The sequence below is a fragment of the Lontra canadensis genome, unplaced genomic scaffold (genome assembly GCF_010015895.1).
Source record: "Lontra canadensis isolate GAN:19392208 unplaced genomic scaffold, GSC_riverotter_1.0 scaffold21, whole genome shotgun sequence".
NCBI lineage: Eukaryota > Metazoa > Chordata > Mammalia > Carnivora > Mustelidae > Lontra > Lontra canadensis.
This window is the reverse complement of record NW_022631015.1, coordinates 22519321-22541235: the sequence shown is the minus strand read 5'-3', so window position 1 is coordinate 22541235 and position 21915 is coordinate 22519321. Positions and strand designations below refer to the sequence as shown.

Sequence of the window (21915 nt, the reverse complement as noted above, 5' to 3'; positions counted from 1 at the left end):
TTTGCGTGTAGCTCTCTAATCGTCCCAGCACCATTTATAGAAGTTTGGCTTTTCCCCATTGTATGTTCTTGTTTCCTTTGTCATAGATCGGCCATAAAAGCATGGGTTTATTTCTGGGCTCTCTGTCCATTCTACTGACCTACGTGTCTACCTTTGTGCCAATACCATATTGCTTCGATTACTACAGCTTTGTCGTAGATCCTGTGGTCTGGGAGTATGATATTTCCAACTTTGTTCTTTCTCGAGATTGTTTTGGCTCTAGGGGGTTTCTGCAGTTCCATACGAGTTTAAGGATTATTTGTTCTAGTTCTGTGCAAAATGTTGTACTTACCAAGACTTTATCTTGGTCTTGGTTTTGTATCTTAAAGAGTTTCTTCTTTTCTACTGCTTCAGAGCAGTCCATTGTATGACTGAACTGTAATTTATATAGCCAGGCTTGGAAACATGGACATTTAGATTATCCCTGCCTTTTGATAGGTTAAAATTGTAATACCTTTAATATAGATCATTTCACACACGTGTGAATGTATCTGTGGAACATATTTCTAGAAATAGCTGGCTTAGCCATACTTATATTTTCATTTCAAGTTTCTTTCTGTGCCCTGCTTTGGCACGTTCCCCTTACCTATTCTTTTTTTTTTTTTTTAAGATTTTATTTATTTGACAGAGAGAGAGAGATCACAAGTAGAGAGAGAGAGAGAGAGAGGAGGAAGCAGGCTCCCTGCCTAGCAGAGAGCCCAATGTGTGACTCGATCCCAGAACCCTGAGATCAAGACCTGAGCTGAAGGCAGAGGCTTAACCCACTGAGCCACCCAGGCAGCCCCCCCTTACCTATTCTTGACTAGTAACTGTCTTCACTGGGGTGAGAGTATGTCTTTTGTAGTTTACTATCATTTTTCATGGGATCTAGAGAGACCCAGGAGCTCAGCGGCTGTGTTTGACTCACACGCTTAACCTGAAATTGCTGGGGCCCCTCTGCTGTCAATGCCTGGCAAACTTTGGGTTAACATTTTATCTACGGAGGAGTAGCTTGTAAGGCAGTCTGTGTATATTGCTGTATTCGAGTTCTTTTTTGGTCTCTGGCACACCTGGAAGTGGAAGGTGGGAAAACATAAGGCTCAGACCTGGCCTTGGGGCATTTTTACGCTAAGCTTTGAATTTAAAACTGGTTTGCCGAAATTCTGACAATCAGTTATTTTCCTTTGTTGCCCCTTATAACTCCATCCCTCCCCAACATTTGAGTTCTCCTAGAAGCAGACTCGAGTCAAGAATTTGAGAGCAGGGACTGCATTTGGAAGATGATCTAAGGAACTAGCAACAGGGAAGGGAAGAAAGCGGGTAGCAGGTGTGTTGTCAAGAAAGTTATACTGTAGGTGGATGGCACTTGTGACCCTGCTGACGGACCTGCTCTGGTAAATACTCAACAAACCCACACCTCACAGTTATCCCACCCCGAGGCCCCGGGAGCTCGGATATACCAATTCCTACTGTTCTTGGTTGACCTAATGACCTAATAATTAGCTAAAACCAAAAAGTCAACTCAAGTATCTTAAAGGCAGAAGGGTGAGCGGGGGTCAGTTTTCTGAACAGAGAAAGTTGCAAGGGCTCCAAGGATGCGTAGTGGACGTTGTGTGGTGCTCTGGCTAACTGGAATCAATTCTTTCCTCTGGCGACATTGTAATTTCTCGTGAGGGGCTAGCTGGCCCATGGTGTCGTCTCAAGAGACTGTCACCCAAGCTATCTTGCCCTCCCAAGGAGCGGCTGCATAAGCCAATCTCACCATCTCAGGACGGGGAGACAATGCCGATGAGCACGAGTGAGAGGATGCCCGGTGCTGGTTTCTGCTTCTTCGGGACCATTCTGTTCTCCCAGGGAATTCCATTTTTGTTCATGGTAGACAGGGATAGTTTCTGTTTTTTACAAAGAACTCTGAGGAAGGCAGGAAGAGATCCATGTCCCAGAACCTTTTAAGAGTATTTTTGCCACATCTCTTGTGTAACACTTACTTCTCAGCACAGATGCTCTCACCAACCCCCAACACATACTGATTTTAAACTTGTCTGTGCTCATAGGTAGAAAAGCAATTAATTTAGGGTGATTTTAAAATCTGGCCACTTAATTTGTTTTTATTTGCTCTTGGGATTTTCTTATGTAAATGAGTTCTTTTTCCTTCCCATAATTAGCTTTCTTTGATTTGATTGCTCCAGGCTGAGACCTCAGAAATAAGTCATTGTGGCCCATTCTTCTCTAGTTTGTGACCTTACAACTGTTTCTAAAGCTTCGCCATTAATGAGTCACCATGTTATGTTAGGCATAGGAAGATAGATTTTTATCAAGTTAAAATTTCTTCTTTCCCTAGCTTAGCTGTTAAATTTTATCGATGCTGTTTTATTAGGATTATGGGCTCCTCCCCCTACAATGTGAAGAATTTTAAGCGTGTACTAATACTGAAGCAACCTTGCATCCCTGGGATAATCCCCAACTTGGTCACCATGTTTTATTTTTTAGTAGATACCTGGATTAGATTTAACATTTTGTTTAGGACTTTTCCATTTGTATTAACAGGCCTCTAGCTTCCCCCGCTCCAAACCCTTTTGTGGGCCATCCTGGTTATTTTAGTGTGCAATGCTGATCTTACAAGATATACTGACAAGTTCACTCTAATCCAGGCTTCACACATAACATTTTTCCAGTTGATTGTTAACCTGTTGCCGTTATCCTCACTGTAGCTCCCCTGAATTTAAGTCAACTTCAAATAAGTTATGATAATTTGCCGGGAGTGATTGACCTATGACCTTGTCTTCAAGGCATTTCATTGAGGTGTTCTGACATTTGATACCTAATTAAAAATCAGACTCATCATATCAGTAAATGCTTCCAAATTCTCCATCAAGTAGGGTCACAGTTCCCAGATACTGTAGACTTAAAAATCCAACTCCAAAACCACTCCCCACAAGGTCCTTAGGCAACTGATTTGGTTTCTGTCAAGATTCTAGTTTTGTCTAAATGGCAGCAAACAGCAGGGACTCTTACCTGCTTTCTTCCACGCAGCATCACTGACATTTGCCCATGTAGTTTTTGCCAACTGTTACTTTTTTATTCTGCTGTGTGGACAGACCACAGTGTGTTTATCCTTTCATTTTCTGGTGGACATTTTGGCTACTACAGATAAAACAGTGACAACGTGCAGACTAGTCTTCGTGTGGACGTGGGCTTTCATTTCCGTTAGGGAAACATGCCTGGGAGTGGAATGGCTGGAGGCTGCGGAATGTAGGTTTAGCTTGTGAGAAATGACCAAACATCTTCACAGCATGTGTAGTGTTTAACCTGGCCACCAGCACTGCAGGAGATCCACTTGCTTCCTCAGTGTGACGCCCAGGACAGCCATGTTTGTTCTGCAAACGTCATTCTGAGAGGAAAGCAGCCGCTCACTCACGACAGAACAATGGGCGTTTCTCTAATGACGGAGGACGCGGATGTCTGGTCACGTGCTTGTTCGCGGTCTCCGTCCTTAGGTTAAGTGTCCAAATTTTCCCCATTTTAAAAGTGAGTCGGTCTACTTACTGAGTTTAAGAGTTCTTTATAGATACAAAGCTTTTGTTGGAGCTTTCACAAATATTTTCTCTCAGTCTATGGTTTGTCTTTTCATTCTCTTTAGTCTTTCAAAGAGAAGTTTTTGATTTTTATCAAGTCCAATTTACTATATAATTTGTACTTTTTGTGTCTTTTGAGAAATCTTTGCCAAATCCAAAGTCACTTTAACTTTTCCCTTTATTTTCTTCTAGATTAATAGTGATAGCTTTTACATTAAATTATGCCCTCACTTCCCTTTCCTCTTTGCTCCCCACCAAATCCTGGCAATCCAACTTTGGCATTTTCTAGAAATACTATTTGCCAAGTAACCCTCTTCTGCTAAGCTCTCATCATTCTAATAGCCTCTCAGCTGACTGCCTTCTATCCTTAACCCGTAATATTCTTTGGATTATTTTTTACTGTAGTAGAAAACACGTAACATTAAATACACCGTCTTAACTGGATCTTGGGCTAGTGGCCCACACCTAAAACAGAGCTGCACTAACACAGCAGACACGAGCCTCTACTTCAACGTACATGGAAGCTCAGTTCCTCGTTCACACTAGCCACATTTCGAGTGCTCAACAGCCACGAGTGGCTCACTGGCCATCACGCTCGGAAGCAAAGGTATTTCTAACACCTGAGTTTTTTGGACAATGTTGCTGTACACTAATAATCGCTTTCATTTTTAAAGCATTTAGTTCAGGCACCGTAGTTATGTTTTAACCCTCAAATAACATTGAGGTAGACTAACTCAGTAGGAGATAAAAACATACAAGTTCTATCAGGATAAATACCTTACCCAAAGGAATCCTTTAAAGCTTGACAAAGCTCTTTACTGCCAATCTGTACATAACACACTTGTGTGCTTCTCACAGAACATATTCCATCCCAATGTGATGTACTTTGTAAACAATTTCCATGGTCCTTTTCTTCATTAGAAACAGTACATATGGGAAATCCCTAATTAGTGCATCTTCTTGCTTCTTCTTCCTCAGTATACATGCTCTATGCTCTACCGTATGTGAAACACGTGGAAAGCTTCACCTCCCGTCCACATCCACAGCACATCCCTGCATCCAAGTGGACGTTCACCTGCCCCCACTTCTCTAGAGGACAATCCCCACCACTGTAAACGTCCAAGAAGAGTCTGATTCTTCCAGCCAACTGGTCCTATTCCTGGCTACTCGGATCCACGCGGGGACTTCAGATCCTAGATTCCCCCACTCCATGATCAGAAGTGCGCGGTAAGAGCATCTGGAACTCAACAGTCCCTACAATGAGCCTGACATACAACCAGACTTGGGAGTAAAAACTCGACCATCTCAGTCTTAAGAGAGATAAACTCGGGGGCACCTGGCTGGCTCAGTCGGTAGAGCAAGCGACTCTTGATCTTGGGGTCGTGAGTTTGAGCCCCATATTGGGTGTAGAGCCTACTTAAAAAAAATTTTTTTTCTTCCTGTTTCCTCCAAGATAACAGAGCAAAAGAAAGAAAAAGACGCCCTTTCCATAGCCTGGTTATACTTCATTCCTCCCAGATACGCACAATGCTCAACAAGGGACTGAAGTTTATTTATCATACACACAAGTCATGTCTGACCACTGAGAAAATGCTATTTACATAAAACATCATAGATTAAAAATACATAGTATTTGTATTTTAATACAGCGGGGGTCCCAGGATTCCAACAAGGAGGTCTGACTCCCCCCGCCGCCCCGCAGTATAGCCGTTGCTCTGCTACCAAGAACGCTAGTGGAGGTAAACTCCGGCAGCGTCTCTCGGGAGTCAGGCACGCGTGACTGTCACACACCGGGCCTGGCATCTGTAGAGGAAGACACCGCCTCTTCGGCCCACGGAACAACGTCTGGGTCTTCAACAGCCGAGTCCTCACCGGTTTCCTCTTCCGAGTCACACTCCTGACTACTTGGTGATTTGAAGTTATCCAGAGGCTCCTCCTGCAGTCGCTTTTGAAAGAATAAACCAACAGTTTACTGTAAACACCGTAAAGGCCGAGTCCGCTAGCAGTGTGCTGGCAGCACTGGCCCTCACTGTCCTGACGAGGTGCTTCTCCTATCAGCTCTCCGTTAAATTCACTGACAGTCAAGCATTCTATTCAAGTCCCCCCACGCTGGACCCCATTTCAGCAAAGTCACAGCTCTAAGGGTGTGCTCGTTTCAAAGCACGACGTGCCTTCGCAGACCACTCGAGTCTGGGCCTCACAAGCTACCCAGAGCGAAGGGCCAGGCTTTCTGACTTCCAGTCTGCGGGGGACCAACACTCACACGGCGGTTCGGAGAGCTGTCACGGCACTTCCAGATGAAAACGTGAGACAGAATTCTGTCGTGGCTTAAAACGTAAACAATTCAGTACTAGAAAAGCTTTCATTTGAAAACTTTCTTCCTATCAGCAAGATGTTTTTTTGCGAACATGAGTTAAGTTTAAGACCTATTGTTCAGTCCAAGACTGTAAAGTAACAGTCATCAGTCTAATTCTTTGTTTTTCTTTAAAGATTTATTTATGAGAGAGGGGGAGAGAGAGGGGAAAGGATGGAGTGTGCAGGAGGAGGGGCAGAGGGAGAAGGAGAGAGAAACTCTGGCCAACTCCTTGCTAAGTTTGGAGCCCAACGCAGGGCTTGCTCTCAAGACCCTGGTGATATGACGTGAGCTGAAACCAAGAGTTGGGACACTCAACCCACAGAGCCCCCCACCCTTGCAGGCTAATTCTTATAAATACATTAGCTTCTTCCAAATTAAAAAGTCAGGTAGGGGGGCGCCTGGGTGGCTCAGTGGGTTAAGCCTCTGCCTTCGGCTCAGGCCGTGACCCCAGGGTCCTGGGATGGAGCCCCACATCAGACTCTCTGCTCGGGGTCCCCCCACCCCCCACCTCTCTCTGCTGCTCCGCCTACTTGTGGTCTCTCTCTCTGTCAAATAAATAAAATCTTAAAAAAAAAAAAAAAAAGGTCAGGACCGCCAACCTTATGCAGTACACCAATTAACCGTTTTATAAGTGACAATACTATCACACTGGCGTTCAAGTTAAATTAAAACCTGTCTAAAAACTTGTCAACTGTGAACGAGAAAAATTTTCCATATGTAAGTAAATCCCTTTTCATATTTGTGCAAGAAAAGCCCTGTCCTTTCGCGTCACGATTATAACGCTATCCAACAGTCACTGGGCCCTTCTTATGGGCAGGGACTTCTCTCCACTTTCCTCCTGAGTCTCCCCACGAGCCCGCGAGGCGCGCACCCCTCCTCCCGTCTCACAGATGAGGAGGAAGACGAAGCGCAGACCGTAGAGACTCTGCCTGCCTCGCAGCGGTCTCGGTGCTGGACGGGGAGCTAAGCCTCAGACGCAGGAAGTCTGACGGCAGAGCCCACACCCTGACTGACCACACTGCCGCGCCGCCCCGAGTGAGGAGAAACGGGCCCGCGAGTCGCGGAGCGCGAAGTGCCCACCTCTATCGCCGCCGCCATGTACTGCACGTGCTCGGCTACCTCGGCCAGCGCCGCGTTCTCCCTCCTCAGGCGGGCGATTTCACGGTCCTTCCGTTCAATTTCTTTATGAAGCTGGACGACAGGAACGAAGTTCAGTGTCCCACACGTGTGCTAAGCTACAAACCAGATTAATGCGCCTCCAAGTGCCCGAGAGACACGTCTACACCAAGTTCCGAACCACGGAGCCCCCTTCCGGTCAGACCGCCCCGGGCCGACAGCCAAGCCCGTTTACGTCGCGCCTCCCCCAAACTCGCGAAGCAGGACCCGCACCGCGGGCCGGTAACAACCGCCGCAGACGGCGCTCGGTCCGTACTTGCTCATTTTCCTTCAGTGCTTCAGAGAGAGCCTTCCTCCGTTTTTCTGCCACTTCTTTCCAATATTGAGAGGATGGGTTTTCTAAAATAAATGAACGTTTTTAGGTAAACCTTGAAAATAATTACTATTATATGCTGCTGGGAAAACCCAGTAATTTTTCTACTAAAAAATATTCCCACGATGCTTATAGAACGTCGCCAGCTTCCTCTGTTGAGTCCCACTGCCATCCCGATTAGACCTAGTGCGCGCGGCGGCTCCCCTCGCTCAGCCGCGTCTCCGCGGGCTCCCTTCAGTTTCCGCTCCGCGCAAATTCCTTTCTCCAGATTCACTCTCTAGATAATTTTCTTCGGAAAAGACGATTTCCAAGTCTTGTGACACTTAAGGCGAGGTAACACCAGAGCTGTCGTGTTAATCACAATCCTTTTCTTTAATATTTCATCCATATTTGGATCTTACTGATAGGTAAAGCCTGTCCAAATTCACAGTATACTTAAAGAAATTTTAAATTATCAAACATTTGAGTAAAGTATTTAATAGTGTCTCCAGATTAAGAAGCTGTGGGCAGAGTTCAGAACAGCATAATAAATGATTATTTTATTTAATGTTTAAATACTAAATTAACGTTAACAATTTGTTAAGTGATTATAACTAAGAAATTTAAGATAAAAGTGGCATATTTTTTCATACCTGCAATCATAAGATCAAATGCTTCTTGAGTAACTTCACTAAAATTTTTATTCTCACTGTGTTCTGGGACAGTAACAACTCCAGAGCTGGTAGCCTTAGATGTTAACTGGTCGTTCCAGTGTTTCCTTTTGGACAAGCCTTTATCCAACTATAATGAAAATACATACATCAATCTCATTTATTTTGATCTAATGAACGAGACAGCTGGGTGGTTTTGTCATGTATGTATCAAAAATAGAGCAGTCCTATGTCTCTGGCATTTTTGGATCTTTTAAAAAAAAATCACACAAATTGAAAACTCTACCAAAATTGTAGTTATTTTTTAGGAATTTTGTTTGTAGCAACTATCTTAGATTGGCCTTAGGTCTAAAGCTTAGCTAAAATTATTTTTATTGTTTAAGTAACTGAGTGCCACAGAAAGGCGGTATTTTCAAACTTGCAAAAGTCTAGACACCCTCGACTGTGATTTTCTCCTTTACAGACGGGGTAAATGAAGGAATCTACCATTTTATTCCCCAAACATCAAACATTGCTCCTGTAGGCTCATCCGCACCCCCGCACCTCATCCCAGTGCTGCTGCAGGTCTTCCTACCGATTCTCAACTTCCTAAACTGAACCACCAAATCAAAAACCGTTTCTGTGAGGAACACACAATGGTTATTCTTGAACTATTTCCAAGTTTCAATGATTCAGGTGTCTCCGATCGAGGAAATCTTGGAAGGGTCTTTAATGTAAAGTCAGTGTCCTCTGTAGCCCACTCTAGCCCAGAAACACACACCTCATTTTCTCTTCCAACAAGGGACCCAGCTGCAGAAGGCTGAATCGTCTTCAGCGTTCTTCTGGGCACAGGACTATTCTACAAGTGAACAGAATTTATTATCTGGTTACTGAGTTGCCAAATGGGTTATTACTCTCTTATTCCTACTATAATTAAGGAAATACGAAACACTAAGAATACTAAGGTTTGGGCTGCCATGTAATATTATATATGAGCAATATATTGGCTTTTTTAACTAGCAAACTTATTATTTCCCTAATATTATAATAAAGGTTAAGGAAATCCTAATGGGTCACATTACCTAAACCTGACACAAGTAGCTTTTCTCCTTACATTTCAATCAATACATGCTGTATTATAGTCATCTTGTCAACTAACCGTAGCTAGTTAAAAAATATAACAAAATTTCTAAGCTCTACTACTTCAGACCATATGTGATGAAACCAAAGTCCAACAGGAATATCTGCATTCCCTCTTAAAAGGATCTGCCACAAAGAAACAGAAACGTACCAGACATCTGGTGCTATGGTGCATCTATATGGTAGAAACCCACAAAAGGGGTAAACTGGAGGAAAAGGTTATTTACACCATAAAATATTTCTTTCCCTACTCAAAAAGATGCACCTCAGACTTCCTTTAAATAGTGACTATCCCCTAACACACGCATATGCAGTCACCAAAGCAATACAATTTCCAAGAACACACCTTACGCAGAAGCAAATGCACATCCAAGAGGACCACACCCCCCACCTTCACCTGACTGCAGAAGCTGTTTCGTTTGAAGCCTATTCCTACCCAGACAGCCACAAAGTCAGGGCCAGGGGCACACCAGAACACTGTGAATTTGCCCACACTACTGTTCTGGAAAAAACACAGCCTTCCTTTCCTGATCTGAAAGCGCTCTCTCTTTTTGCAAAAAATCATTAGTTATCCTGCCGCCACCGGACAGCAAACAATGGTGAACACTCAAACAAGGGCAGCAAGAACATGACACCGAAGCAGCGTGAGAAAGTTACGGCTCCCAGCTGCACTTCCCAGCACGAGAGCTCACCTTTCCCACGGGACGGTTTCTGCTGCCGGTTATGATCTCACTGCTGACCTGAGCAACAAATGCCAACTACTCCGAGAACAAACATTACAACAACATTAAAGATGTAATTTAGATTATAGACCAGTCAACAGCCTCCAGACAAACAGAAGAAAAACCGAACTCTGGACCCTCAAGAATAGGTGTTAATTCATTTAAATGCTTGCTGCTAAATAATGGCCACAGAAGCCAGATAAATCACTGCCACACACACAGAAATGACCATTTCAAGATTAACTTTCATGTGTGTAAGCTTGAAGCACCCAGGCCCCACGAGAGAATATGGCTATTATCATTTTCTTTATATAGATCATGCGCTGGAAAAACAGACTCCTTAGAGCCAAGACGTTCAGGTTCTTTTTTTTTTTTTTTTTTTTAAAGATTTTATTTATTTATTGGACAGACCGAGATCACAAGTAGGCAGAGAGAGAGCCAGGCAGAGAGAGAGGAGGAAGCAGGCTCCCCTCTGAGCAGAGAGCCGGATGCAGGGCTCGATCCCAAGACCCTGAGATCATGACCTGAGCCAAAGGCAGAGGCTTTAACCCACTGAGCCACCCACGTGCCCCAAGACGTTCAGGTTCTTAGATATTAATGGGTCTTAATCTTTTTAGAAAACCATAGAGGATTCCAGGAACCCTTCTCTAGCTCTCTCTCTCTCTCTCAATCTCCAAAAAAAAAAAAAAAAAAAAAAAGATTAACACAAGAGCAGTACTCACACGGAATTTTGCATAATTGGTAGGAAATCCATAAACTCCTATAATTCACTCTTACAGATCTGGTTTTAGTCCCATTTCCTTCTTTTACAGAGACATAAGCTTAGGCTGGGATGCTCAATAATTCACCCAAAATCACAGTTTTGGAGGTTAAATCAAGAACCACACAGAACCCAGTCCTTTTATATCCAAGATAGCTGTACTAAGTAAACATCAGATTTTTCTTTAGATATAAGGACCTGCTGAAATGATATAAACTGTCTGGGATCTGTCTCAAATTAATTAGGCAACTTAAGGAGAAATGAATGACAATGGAGATGAAACAAGATTAGCCATATACTTTTTAACTGTTGAAAATTGGGAAGCTGAGATTATTATATTATTGACTATTTTTGAATCTTTGAAAATTTTCCTAACAAAAAGTCTAAGCGCACACACAAAGATCAGTGGGAAGATAATATCATCCTAAATGGAAAGGGATGGACTCAAATTATCAATGCAGAGTGTTATTTAAGAAAAACAATGTAAGGACACGAAGGCAAGGTAAGCCATCTATCAGAAAGCATCTGCTATCACTTATCACTTTTATTTACTCTATTTAAATCTGCAAAATGATAGTTTTCCTGAAGATGTGGTCTCATTCCCTCACCCTCTAAATTGTGTGGCAGAACCTCATTAAGTTGTAAACTCACTTAGAACTTTAAGAGCAAATCCGTCAAAGTTACAAATTGAAAATTAAACTCTGTTATTATTATACAAATAAAGATTTCCAGTGATGGTATCATAATGGGATTCAAGAAGCACAGGAAACAAGCGGGTTTGATGGGAGTAAGTATGATGTTGTCTGGTCACATGTGCATTATGAGGTAGAATGTATCTCTGTGGACAAAGACACCAATTCTCAAGATACAGAGGATTTTAATAAAGTCATTTTATAAAATGGAGGAGTGGAAAGAAAGCAACCACAATCTTATTTACAGAGAATCCTAAGGAATCTCTAAAAAAAACTACCAGATCTAATAAACAAGTTCAGCACAATATAGGATTTAAGATCAAACTCAAAATGCAAAAATCAACTGTTTTCCATATACTAGCAATGAACACACAGAAAATTTAATTCATGAAACGACTCTATCTACAGTAGCATTAAAAATAAAATAGTTAAGAAAAAATTAAACAAAAGGAGTATAAAACTCAATACTCTGAAAACTACCAAAACATTGTTGAAATTAAAGACCTAAACAAATGGAAAGAGATCGCATGTAATGGGATCACAAAACTCACTGTTCAACCATAATTAATTTTTTTAAAGTTTTCTACTGTTACCTGTCCTCCGGCCCAAAAGTTCGGCACTTCAAAGTTTATAGAAACGACGGCCAGATTAAATTCAGTTAAATTACGTCAAAATGCTTCTAAACCACACGCTCTAACAAATGACGGTGATTCTGTCACGTACCTTTATGTTCTCTTTGCTTCCCTCTTGTTTCTGCTTCATACTTGGATTCATTATGCACCTGGTAAAGTACAAAAAACTAGTAATTTATATCATAAACAGAAAGCGGTTTGTACCTGAAGGTGGAGTTTAGATTCTTCTGATGTTGAAAGTATTTACAATCACAGCAATCATTACTACTGTACAGTAGAACTACTATCTTCTCTCACTGTACCCACACTCAGCCCTATGAAGGACTACAGCTGACTAAAGTCAGTGACTCTTAATATCCATACTCAACACGCACACCCCCACACACACACTAATTCTGGTTGGAAACACCTTGTCACAACAGGAAATGTCGGTATTCTAAACATTGTTATTTACAAAACACTGTGGGGTCCTGGATTAAACAGAGGGTTCAAAAAAATCTGAGAAATGGTCACCAGGCACGTGAGTATATTCAAGTCTGTCCTAAAGAATAACATTCTAGGGGCGCCTGTGGGGCTCAGCCGGTTCAGCATCTGCCTTTGACTTAAGGTATGATCTCAGGGTTCTAGGATCCAGCCCCACGATGGGCTCCTGCTCAGCGGGGGGTCTACATCCCTCCGCCCCCCGCTTGCTGCTCCCCCTGTTTGCACACTCTCGCAAATGAATAGTTTTTTTTTTTTAAAGAATAGCATCCTAACTTTGCTGGTGTTTTTTTTTTTTTTTTTTAAGATTTTATTTATTTGACAGAGCTCACAGGCGGGCAGAAAGTCAGGCAGAGACGAAGAGATGGGGAAGCACGCTCCCTGCTGAGCAGAGAGCCCAACACAGGTCTTTATCCCAGGACCCTGGGACCATGACCTAAGCGGAAGGCAGAGGCTTTAACCCACTGAGCTACCCAGGCGCCCCTAACGTTGCCATTTCAAAGGCAGTTTTAAGCTATAATAAAATTGGCTCTGATAACCAGCAATACGTTAGTAGTGATTTAATATCCGATCTAATGAGATTATGTATTCACATTGGTAGGGAATGTTTAACCATCACTGTGAACTGAGGGTGGGAAGCAAGGCAGAGAGGACAGAAGATAAAGGAATTATGCATTGTGGTTAACCAGACCACAGGGCCAGACTCGCTGCAAACCCAAACTCGGAACCTCCCGGACAGGTCTGCGCCTGCCAAACCCACCTCCCTCAGGGCTGTAGATAACACCTTTACTGGGTGCAGCGACTTCCAAACTCGGGACTATGACTCACCTCCTGTTCATCCATTTATACGGTACCTTAGCACACGCACAGCCAAGAAAGAAAGCTTTAGTTAACCAAAAAAACCCTAACTGTCTAATGCACCCTATTTTCCCTTCTATCTCATGTTAAGCAAATGCTGGCGGGAACCCACTGAACTGAGCAATGTCTTCTCAAACTGCAGGTCGCAGGCCGGGATCCCCAAATCGTTTACTTGGGTCACGAACAGTATTTAGAAAAATGGAACTGAAGAGGTGAGAAAACACCGAGCGCATAGCATGCGAGGAGCCAGGACTGCTTCGTGAAACTTCTCCCCTCGCCCGGCTGCGTCCCGAACTGCGATGTACAGCGAGTTCCGTAAGTGTCACGGCCCAAACCGGTGCCAGCCCCGACCAAGGGTAGTCTTTCGTAGGTTTATCATACTCCGGTCGGCAGCCCTGTCACCTCCCCTCTCTGCACAGGGCCGGGTCCCCAGGGAACGCAGACGAACGGGAGACACCAGGGTCACCAGCCCCGGGTCGTTTTCAACGGGCGACACAGGACCCAGCGACCTTCCCCCCGGGGCCCAGGCTACGGAACCCTCGGACCCCGGCCAGCTGGAGGCCCGGAGGGTGGAGGTTCCCCCTCACCGGGACAGCCGGGCACAGCCAGCCCCCCGAGGCCGCCGGCCAGAGAGCCCTCCCCAGGCCTGGGGTCCGCCCGTGGTCCGCCGGCTCCCGCCACCGCGCACGAGTCCGGGACGCGCCCGCCAGCCAATCGGGAGCGCGGACGGGAGAGCGCGCCAAAACCGACCCAGCCAATGGGGCAACCCCTCGGCCGCGGGGCCCTGCCTCGCCCGCGCCCCCCGCAACGTCCACCCCAACCCCGGCAGCGGCCCGGCAGCCGTCCCGAGAGCGGCCCCCGCGGACCCACCTCCCTCACGTTTATCGGACGGGAGCGCTCAATCCTCGCAGCCGACGCAGGTCGTTGCAGCGGGAGAACCTCGCTCACGGTCCGCAGCTCCTGGAAAAGCTTGCGGACTGCGCTCGTCTGGCGCGACGGCCACGTGACCAAGGGGACGCCCAACGGATCCCGCCAATCGCCTCCCGCCCCGCCCCTTCGGCCCCGCCTCCTTCCGCGCCTGCGCGGTGGGTGCTGCGCGGAATTGGGCGGGGACGTCCGGGCGCGACTGCCTGCGGGGAGGTCGGTGGCTTCTGGTCTTTCGTCGGAATTCTTTCCTCAGTGCGGTGCTTTCTTCGGTCCTCGCCCTTTGCGAGGGCAGAGGGCGGGGCAAGCTCTCCCAGGAGGCGCCAAGTCGGGGAGAACCAATTGTTGTGTAAAAAGCCCCCGACGTACCTGTGGCAGAGCGGTGGTTGGGCGGACCCCCGACTGTCCTGGGTCCCGAGTGCGCTGCGGTTCGGGGGGAGCCCCGCGGGCCTGCCCTGGCCCTCGGTCCGACCCGCAGCCGCGCCCCGAGCGCCGGGCAAGCGCCCAGGACTGGGCTGGCGCCGGGAACACAGCACTCACCGCAGTTTTAAGGAGCGGGGTCCCCTGCGAACACCCCTAGCTTTGCTTTCTCTTGACTCTACAAAATCCTCAGCTCCGCTGCGGACAGGACGTTTGGAGTCACCGGAGTCTGGTCCTTTGTGTACACGGACCTTAACGCGAACCTGTCTTCCCATCCCTTAACTTCCCGAGCTGTCTCCCGTGTGCGCCCACCTGCTTACCTGCTGTCTCTCACCGGTTTCTCTCCCCACGACCTCACAATGTGCAGAGCACAGTCCCGTGGTCCTGGCTTTGTTTGGGCGAAACACGTAAAATCTAAATTCATAAAAGAAACAACCCGATGACTGGAAAACTATCAGTAGACCGGATTTCCAAGGTGGGAATTCTGATGACCCGTGCCAAGTACAAGCACAGTGTCCTTTGGTCTTGAGACACCAGACTGTCAAAATAGGCCCTCCGACCTCCAGTTTCTTCATTAACCCCCGGGGTACAAAGGGATCATTGAAAAGATCCAAAATGGGTAAGTATATAAAAGTCCTATTCAGGTAGCCTGTACTAGGTAGGGTATAAGGCAAAGTTCATAACGTTGTTTCTTAACAGAACTAAAAAGCTGGAAAAGACAAATCTCTTCCATGTGAAAATGGTGAGCAAACCAACAAGGTAGAATCATGAGGTCACGGAGTTAAAAACTAAGGAGCAATAGGGGAATTGGTGATTTTCCAGAAGTATCACAAACCCCACTTACCCAAATGTTACCTATAGTTGCTAATAGTATTGCTTAGTTTTGGAACGGCGTGGGGAAGATTTTACTTTATATATTTCAGTATTGTTTGACTTTTTTCTTCCAATTCAACATACCAAAGGAGATGATGCCTGCTTTAGGAAAAATCATGAGGCTCACAGAGTCTGAAACACCTGTTTTACCAGCTCAGGTTAGATCCTTTTTGCTTTGCCCGCTAGATGATCAACTACTTACTGTGACTCAGATCTGTACCTGCACTCTCCCAGTTCGGTGGCCACTAGTGACAGTGACTACTGAGTACTTGAGATGGGGTTAGTGTTCATTGAAATATGCAGTAATGTAACATACACACTGGATTTCAAAGATTTAGTGAGAAAAGAAGAATGTAAACCATTTCCATGATTGTATTGATCACATGTTGAAATGATACTTTGGATATACTGAGTTAAATGCAAGTGTTGTTAAAATTCATTTCACTGGTTTCCTTTTACTTTTTAAAATACGGCTACCTGAAAAAAAATTAATGATAGATGTGGCTCACGTTTGTAGCTCACATTGTATTTCAGTGAGACGTGACTGTGCTAAAATACCACACTGTACGTTATCCCACGGAATTTCCTTAGTAGCCCTGTAGGTAGATGTTTTCTACTCGCTTCTTGACAAGACTGAGAGGCTAAATTACAAGCTCAAGATCTCAGACCACTAGCCATTGACAGACTGAGACTTTAGATCTTCTAACTCAAAATCCACAAAAGGAAAGAGGGAGGTTCTGAAAATATTCCTCTATCCAGAAGCAGAAGATCCTCAAACCCTGGAACTACTGGGAATGTCTCTACCATGTATGCTTTCATACTGTTTTTGAAGAACAAATTTATAGGGAAAACAGTTTTGTAGGGATCTGGGAAAAAAGGACAAGTGGTTGTCGTCTTATCAGAATTTGGCTCTAGACATCCAAATATCCTGTAGTCTTATCTGCACTCAGGAAACCAAGGGTGTTGAACGAATTAAGATTATGCAGTAACATTGGGTCATGTATAATCCCTCAGTTGATGGCAATGTTATGCTGCACAAGTTAAAAAAAAATCGTGGATATTTTTCTGTAATCTTTCTATGAGCCACTTCTAGCCGAGCATGGACTCCGTTGCTATGCATTATAGAGCTGTTTGTTCGTATCTTGCCTAAGAACATTTATAATCAGATTGTGGGAAGAGAATGAGGGAAAGAAGAACAATAATGTACTGTACTAGAAAAAACAAAACCAAGTCATCTAACATGGTATAAAGAGAAACGAAAAATTAAAACGTTACTGAAAGGCAATAAGTCCAACCGAGATGTATGTACCTTTTTAAAATCTATCATTTATTAAGGCTTAACTAAATTGCCACGGTTTTCAGCCAGAGTTCAGAAATTGCTATTACATGATAATCCCTATTTTTCTGAAAGCTGCCCTCGGGGAAACACATAACAAGTTATTACATTCTTTTTTAAAAGCTCATATAGGATCATTTGGAGAGTGATTTAATTCCTCTACTCTGGATTACACAAATAGTTGTATTTATGTTTTAGGTTACCTGAAATGGGCACAAAGTTGAAAAAAAATGAGGGCAGAAAAGAAATTCAGATTCAAGCAGTTTATCAGAATTTGGGTTTTTATTTTTTAATTTTTAAATTTTTCTAAATAGGCTCTATGCCCAACATGGGGCTTGACTGAACTCACAACCTGGAGATCAAGAGTCACATCTTCTACCAACTGAGCCAACCAGGTACCCTAGTGTTTTTGTCTTTAAGGTAACATTTTAATAATAACATGAGATACGTACTAGTTTTAATGATGATAAAGCAGCTTTAAGATAAAAGGTAGTAAACAGATGATTGTAAAGGACCAAGGAAATGAAAAAACACATAGTAAATGCAGTCCACGATGAACATACACCTTGTAGTTAAACCATTATATGTAATTTTTCTTCTCATTGTATTTGTATTTTATTTTTAAAAAAAAATTTTAAAGCTTCTTTCTTTCTCACTTTCTCTCTCTCATTTTATTTAAGTAATCTCTACACCCAACATGGGGCTCAAACTCACGACCCTAAGATCAGGAGTCCTATGCTCCCCCAACTGAGCCAGACAGGTGCCCCATAAAATTTATTATTTCTTAGTAATCTCTATACCCAGTGTGGGGCTCAAACTCAGGACCCCAAGATCAAACGTTGCATGCTTTTCCTCCTGAGCCAGCCAGGCACCCCAATGTCTTTGTATTTTCAAAGGGTTTTTTAATTTTCACTTTTCAGAACCAGTATTGATCCTGAGAAGTTCATTATTTACAAAAGACATATCTGGGTCAGCTGGTTGTCGCTTGTGTAAAGAAACTGCTGAAATTTCCAATGGGCTCTCAGTGTTCCCTTTTCAAAACAAGTGCATTCAAAGCAGAAATTTTCTTATTAATTTCTCTTTCCTTTGATATTTATTTATATTTTATTTTTTAAACCCAGGTCATGTCTGAAAGGATTTGGGCATGGAGAAAATTTTCACAAAATTCACAGAGTTAATTTTACAAAAGTTAACTTGTTGAGTCAGCTTATGAGATGAGAATGACGGGCTAGCTACATAAGGTGGGGATGGGTGTATTAGGTATTTGTTCAAGAGAAACAAAACCAATAGGATAGATACAGATTTGAGGAATTTGCCCACATGATTATGTCAGCCGGCAAGTCCAGAATCTGCAGGGCCAGTGTCCCAGTTTGACTCTGAAGGCCTGAAGCTGCTGTAGAGCCTGTGTCCCAGTTCAGCTATCAGGCAGGAGAATTCGTGCTCATTGAGGGGAAGAGGGGATTGAGAGCATGGGGTTGGGGGAGGGTCGGTCTTTCGTTTGATTGAGTGAGGCCCACTCACATTACAGAAGACTATTTGCTTTACTTGGTTTACTTATTTAAACATTAGTCTCATCCAAAACACCCTCAGAGAAACACCCAGAATAGTGTTTGACCAAGTATCGAGACACGCCATGGCTCAGTCAAGTTGACCTAAAATTAGGCATCACAATGGGAAAGAAAGCCTTGCCTGGACCTTGACCTAGGATGTCCTTCGAGTTCCCTTTGGACTGGGAAGGCCTGGAAGTGCACTACAGCCCATGCTCAGCTGATGGGTTAGTAGGACATCTATGAAGCAGCGAGCAAATTATGCCTTTTGTCTTATTAGTTTCAAAGGAACCAAAAACCATGAAGCGTTGTGTCCAGTCTGCCGCTCTGTTCTCCAGTGGCAGACGTTGGTTCCTTGTGAGGTCTATAAAGGGAGGATCTGTTCCAAGCCTGTCTCCTGGTGTTGGAGATGGTTGCCTTCTCCCTGCTCTTCCTCCCATCCTCCTCCCCCTGCATGGGTCTCTGTGTCCAAATTTCCCCCGTTTGTAAGGACATCAGTTATATTGGGTTAGGATCTGCTATAGATTGAATGTTCGTGTCCCTCTAAAGTTTTGAAGCCTAATCCCCGACCTGATACTATGGGGAACTGGGGGCCTTTGGGCAGTAGTTATAAGTGGAATCAGCACCCTTATGAAAGAGACCCCAAGGAACTCCCTCAGTCCTTCCACCGTGTAAGGACACAGTGAAAAGTGGCCAAGAAGCACAAGGAAGCAGGCCCTCCCCAGACACCACCTGCAGGCACCTCGATCTTGGACTTCCCAACCTCCAGAACTGTGAGAAATCAGTGTTTATTGTATAAGTCACCCATTCTCTGGTATTTTTGCCATAATAGCCCACACGGAGTAAGGTTGTACCCTATCGTGTTCACTTGATTGCCTCTGTAAAGACCCTATCTTCAAATAAGGTCACGTTGTGAGATACTGTGAGTTAGGACTTCAGCCTATGAGGGGGTGGGGCACACAGTTTAACCCATAACAGAAAGCGTTCAGCTTTCCCAGTCTGCCCTACTCAGCGGCTTGTCCTCCCGTCAAAGCGGGAATACCCAGCACAGGCTCCAGGACTGTTTGGAGCAAGTCCCCGAGCAGTCCGGCCGTATGTGTGCGCTTTTCCTTTTTTGTGCTCATGTCGTTTCAACTGTACTGCATTAGAAGCAGAGCTAAGCGGTTCCTACATTTCAAAAGGGCTCTCGTGCGGCTCTCGATCCTAAGGTCCCAAGTTCTAGCCCCATATTGGGCACAGAGCTTACTTCCAAAAAGTTTGAAAAGGCTCTCAAGAGGAGAAAAACCCTTTTCCTTGAAAATCTGTTCATCTTGTTCTTAATGAAAGGAATACATTTTTTTAGTTTTTTTCACTGTAATATTTATTTTTTAATTGTTATGATTATTTCTTTTTTAAAATTAACATATAATGTATGATTGGTTTCAGAGGTAGAGGTCAGTGAGTCCTCAGTCTTATGTAACACCCCGTGCTCCGTACATCACGTGCCCTCCTTAATGCCCATCCCCCAGTTACCCCATCCCCCAATCCCCCAACCCCCTCCCCTCCAGCAACCCTCAGTTTGTTTCTCTATGATTAGAGTCTCATAGTTTGTCTCCCTCTCTGATTTCATCTTGTTTTATTCTTTTTCTCTCTTCCCCTATGCTCCTCTGTTTTGTTTCTTAAATTCCACATATCAGTGAGATCATTTGATAATTATCCTTCTCTAACTTATTTTACTTAGCATAATACCCTCTAATTCCATCTACGTTATTGAAAATGGGAAGATTTCGTTTTTGACGGCTGAGTAGTATTCTATTGTATATACTACATCTTTTTTTTTTTTTAAGATTTTATTTATTTATTTGAGAGAAAGAGAAAGAGAGAAAGCATGTGGGGGAGGCGGGGAAGTCAGAGGGAGAAGCAGACCGCTGAGCAAGAAGCCTGATACGGAACTCAATCCTGGGATTATGACCTAAGCCAAAGGAAGACCTGAGCCACTTAGGCACCCTATACCACATCTTATTTATCCATTCATCTATCGATGGATATCTGGGCTCTTTCCATAGTTTGGCTATTGTGGACATTGCTGCTATGAACATTGGGGCGTGTGTGCCCCTTCAGATCACTACGTTTGTATCTTTGGGGTAAATACCCAGTACTGCGATTGCTGGGTCATAGGTTAGCTCTCTTTTCAACTTAAGGGTTGAAATAAGGAATAAGGAGCCTCCATACTGTTTCCCAGAGTGGTTACACCAGTTTGCTTTCCCACCAACAGTGTAGGAGGGTTCCCTTTTCTCCACATCCTTGCCAATATCTGTGGTTTCTTGACTTGTTAATTTTAGCCATTCTGACTGGTGTGAGGTGGGATCTCATTGTGGTTTTGATTTGTATTTCCCTGATGCCACATGATGTGGAACATTTTTTCATGTGTCTGTTGACCATTTTATGTCTTCTTTGGAGAAATGTCTCTTCGTGCCTTTGTGCATTTCTTGACTGAATTTTTTTGGTTTTGGGTGTTGATACTTGCAAATATCTTCTCCCATTCTGTCGGTTGTCTTTTGGTTTTGTCTACTGTTTCCTTTGTGGTGCAAAAGCTTTCTGTCTTGGTGAAATCCCAATAGTTCATTTTTGCCTTTGTTTCCCTTGCCTTTGGAGATGTGTCTAGCAAGAAGTTGCTACAGCCAAGGTGGAAGAGGTTGCTGCTTGTGTGCTCCTCTAGGGTTTTGATGGATTCCTATCTCATATTTAGCTCTTTCATCCATTTTGAGTCTATCTTTGTGTATGGTGTAAGATAGTGGTTCAGTTTCATTCTTCTGCAGGTGGCTGTCCAATTTTTACACCACCATTTGTTGAAGAGACTGTCCTTCTTTTTTTAAATATTTGGAAGAATTCCCCTGGGAAGCCATCTGGCCCTGGACTCTGTTTGTTTGGACATTTTTGATTACTGCTTCCATTTCCTTGCTGGTGATGGGTCTGTTCAGGTTTTCTATTTCTTACCATTTCAGTTTTGGTAGTTTATATGTCGCTAGGAATGTGTCCATTTCTTCCAGATTGTCAAATTTGTTAGCATATAGTTGCTCATTATATGTTCTTATAATTGTATTTCTTTGGTGTTGGTCGTGATCTCTCCACTTTCATTCATGATTTTATTTATTTGGTCCTTTCTCTTTTATTTTTGATAAGTCTGGCCAGGGGTTTATCAGTCTTACTAATTTTTTCAAAGAACTAGTGCCTGGTTTTGTTAATCTGTTCTACTGCCCTTTTGATTTCTGTTTCATTGATATCTGCTCTGATCTTTGTTATTTCTCTTCTCCTCCTGGGTGTAGGCTTTATTTGCTATTCTTTTTCCAGCTTCTATAGTGTAAGATTAGGTTGTGAATTTGAGACCCTTCTTGTTTCTTGAGAATAGCTTGTATTGCTATACACTTCCCTTTTAGGATTACCTTTGCTGCATTGCAAAGGTTTTGAACAGTTGTGTTTTCATT

At 43.8% G+C, this 21915-nt stretch overlaps 1 protein-coding gene across 1 annotated transcript; it reads right to left on the bottom strand.

The window, feature by feature from the left end:
- Positions 1–5297: 5297 nt before the first annotated feature.
- On the bottom strand, positions 5298–14325 carry GMNN (geminin DNA replication inhibitor). The gene is made up of 7 exons (XM_032861651.1): positions 14222–14325; positions 12105–12162; positions 8849–8926; positions 8071–8218; positions 7382–7464; positions 7030–7140; positions 5298–5538 (listed from the first exon to the last, which is right to left on the bottom strand). The coding sequence occupies exons 2-7, from the start codon at positions 12153–12155 to the stop codon at positions 5377–5379; spliced, it is 633 nt and encodes a 210-aa protein (XP_032717542.1). The 5' UTR covers positions 12156–12162; positions 14222–14325; the 3' UTR covers positions 5298–5376.
- Between the last annotated feature and the right edge of the window lie 7590 nt (positions 14326–21915).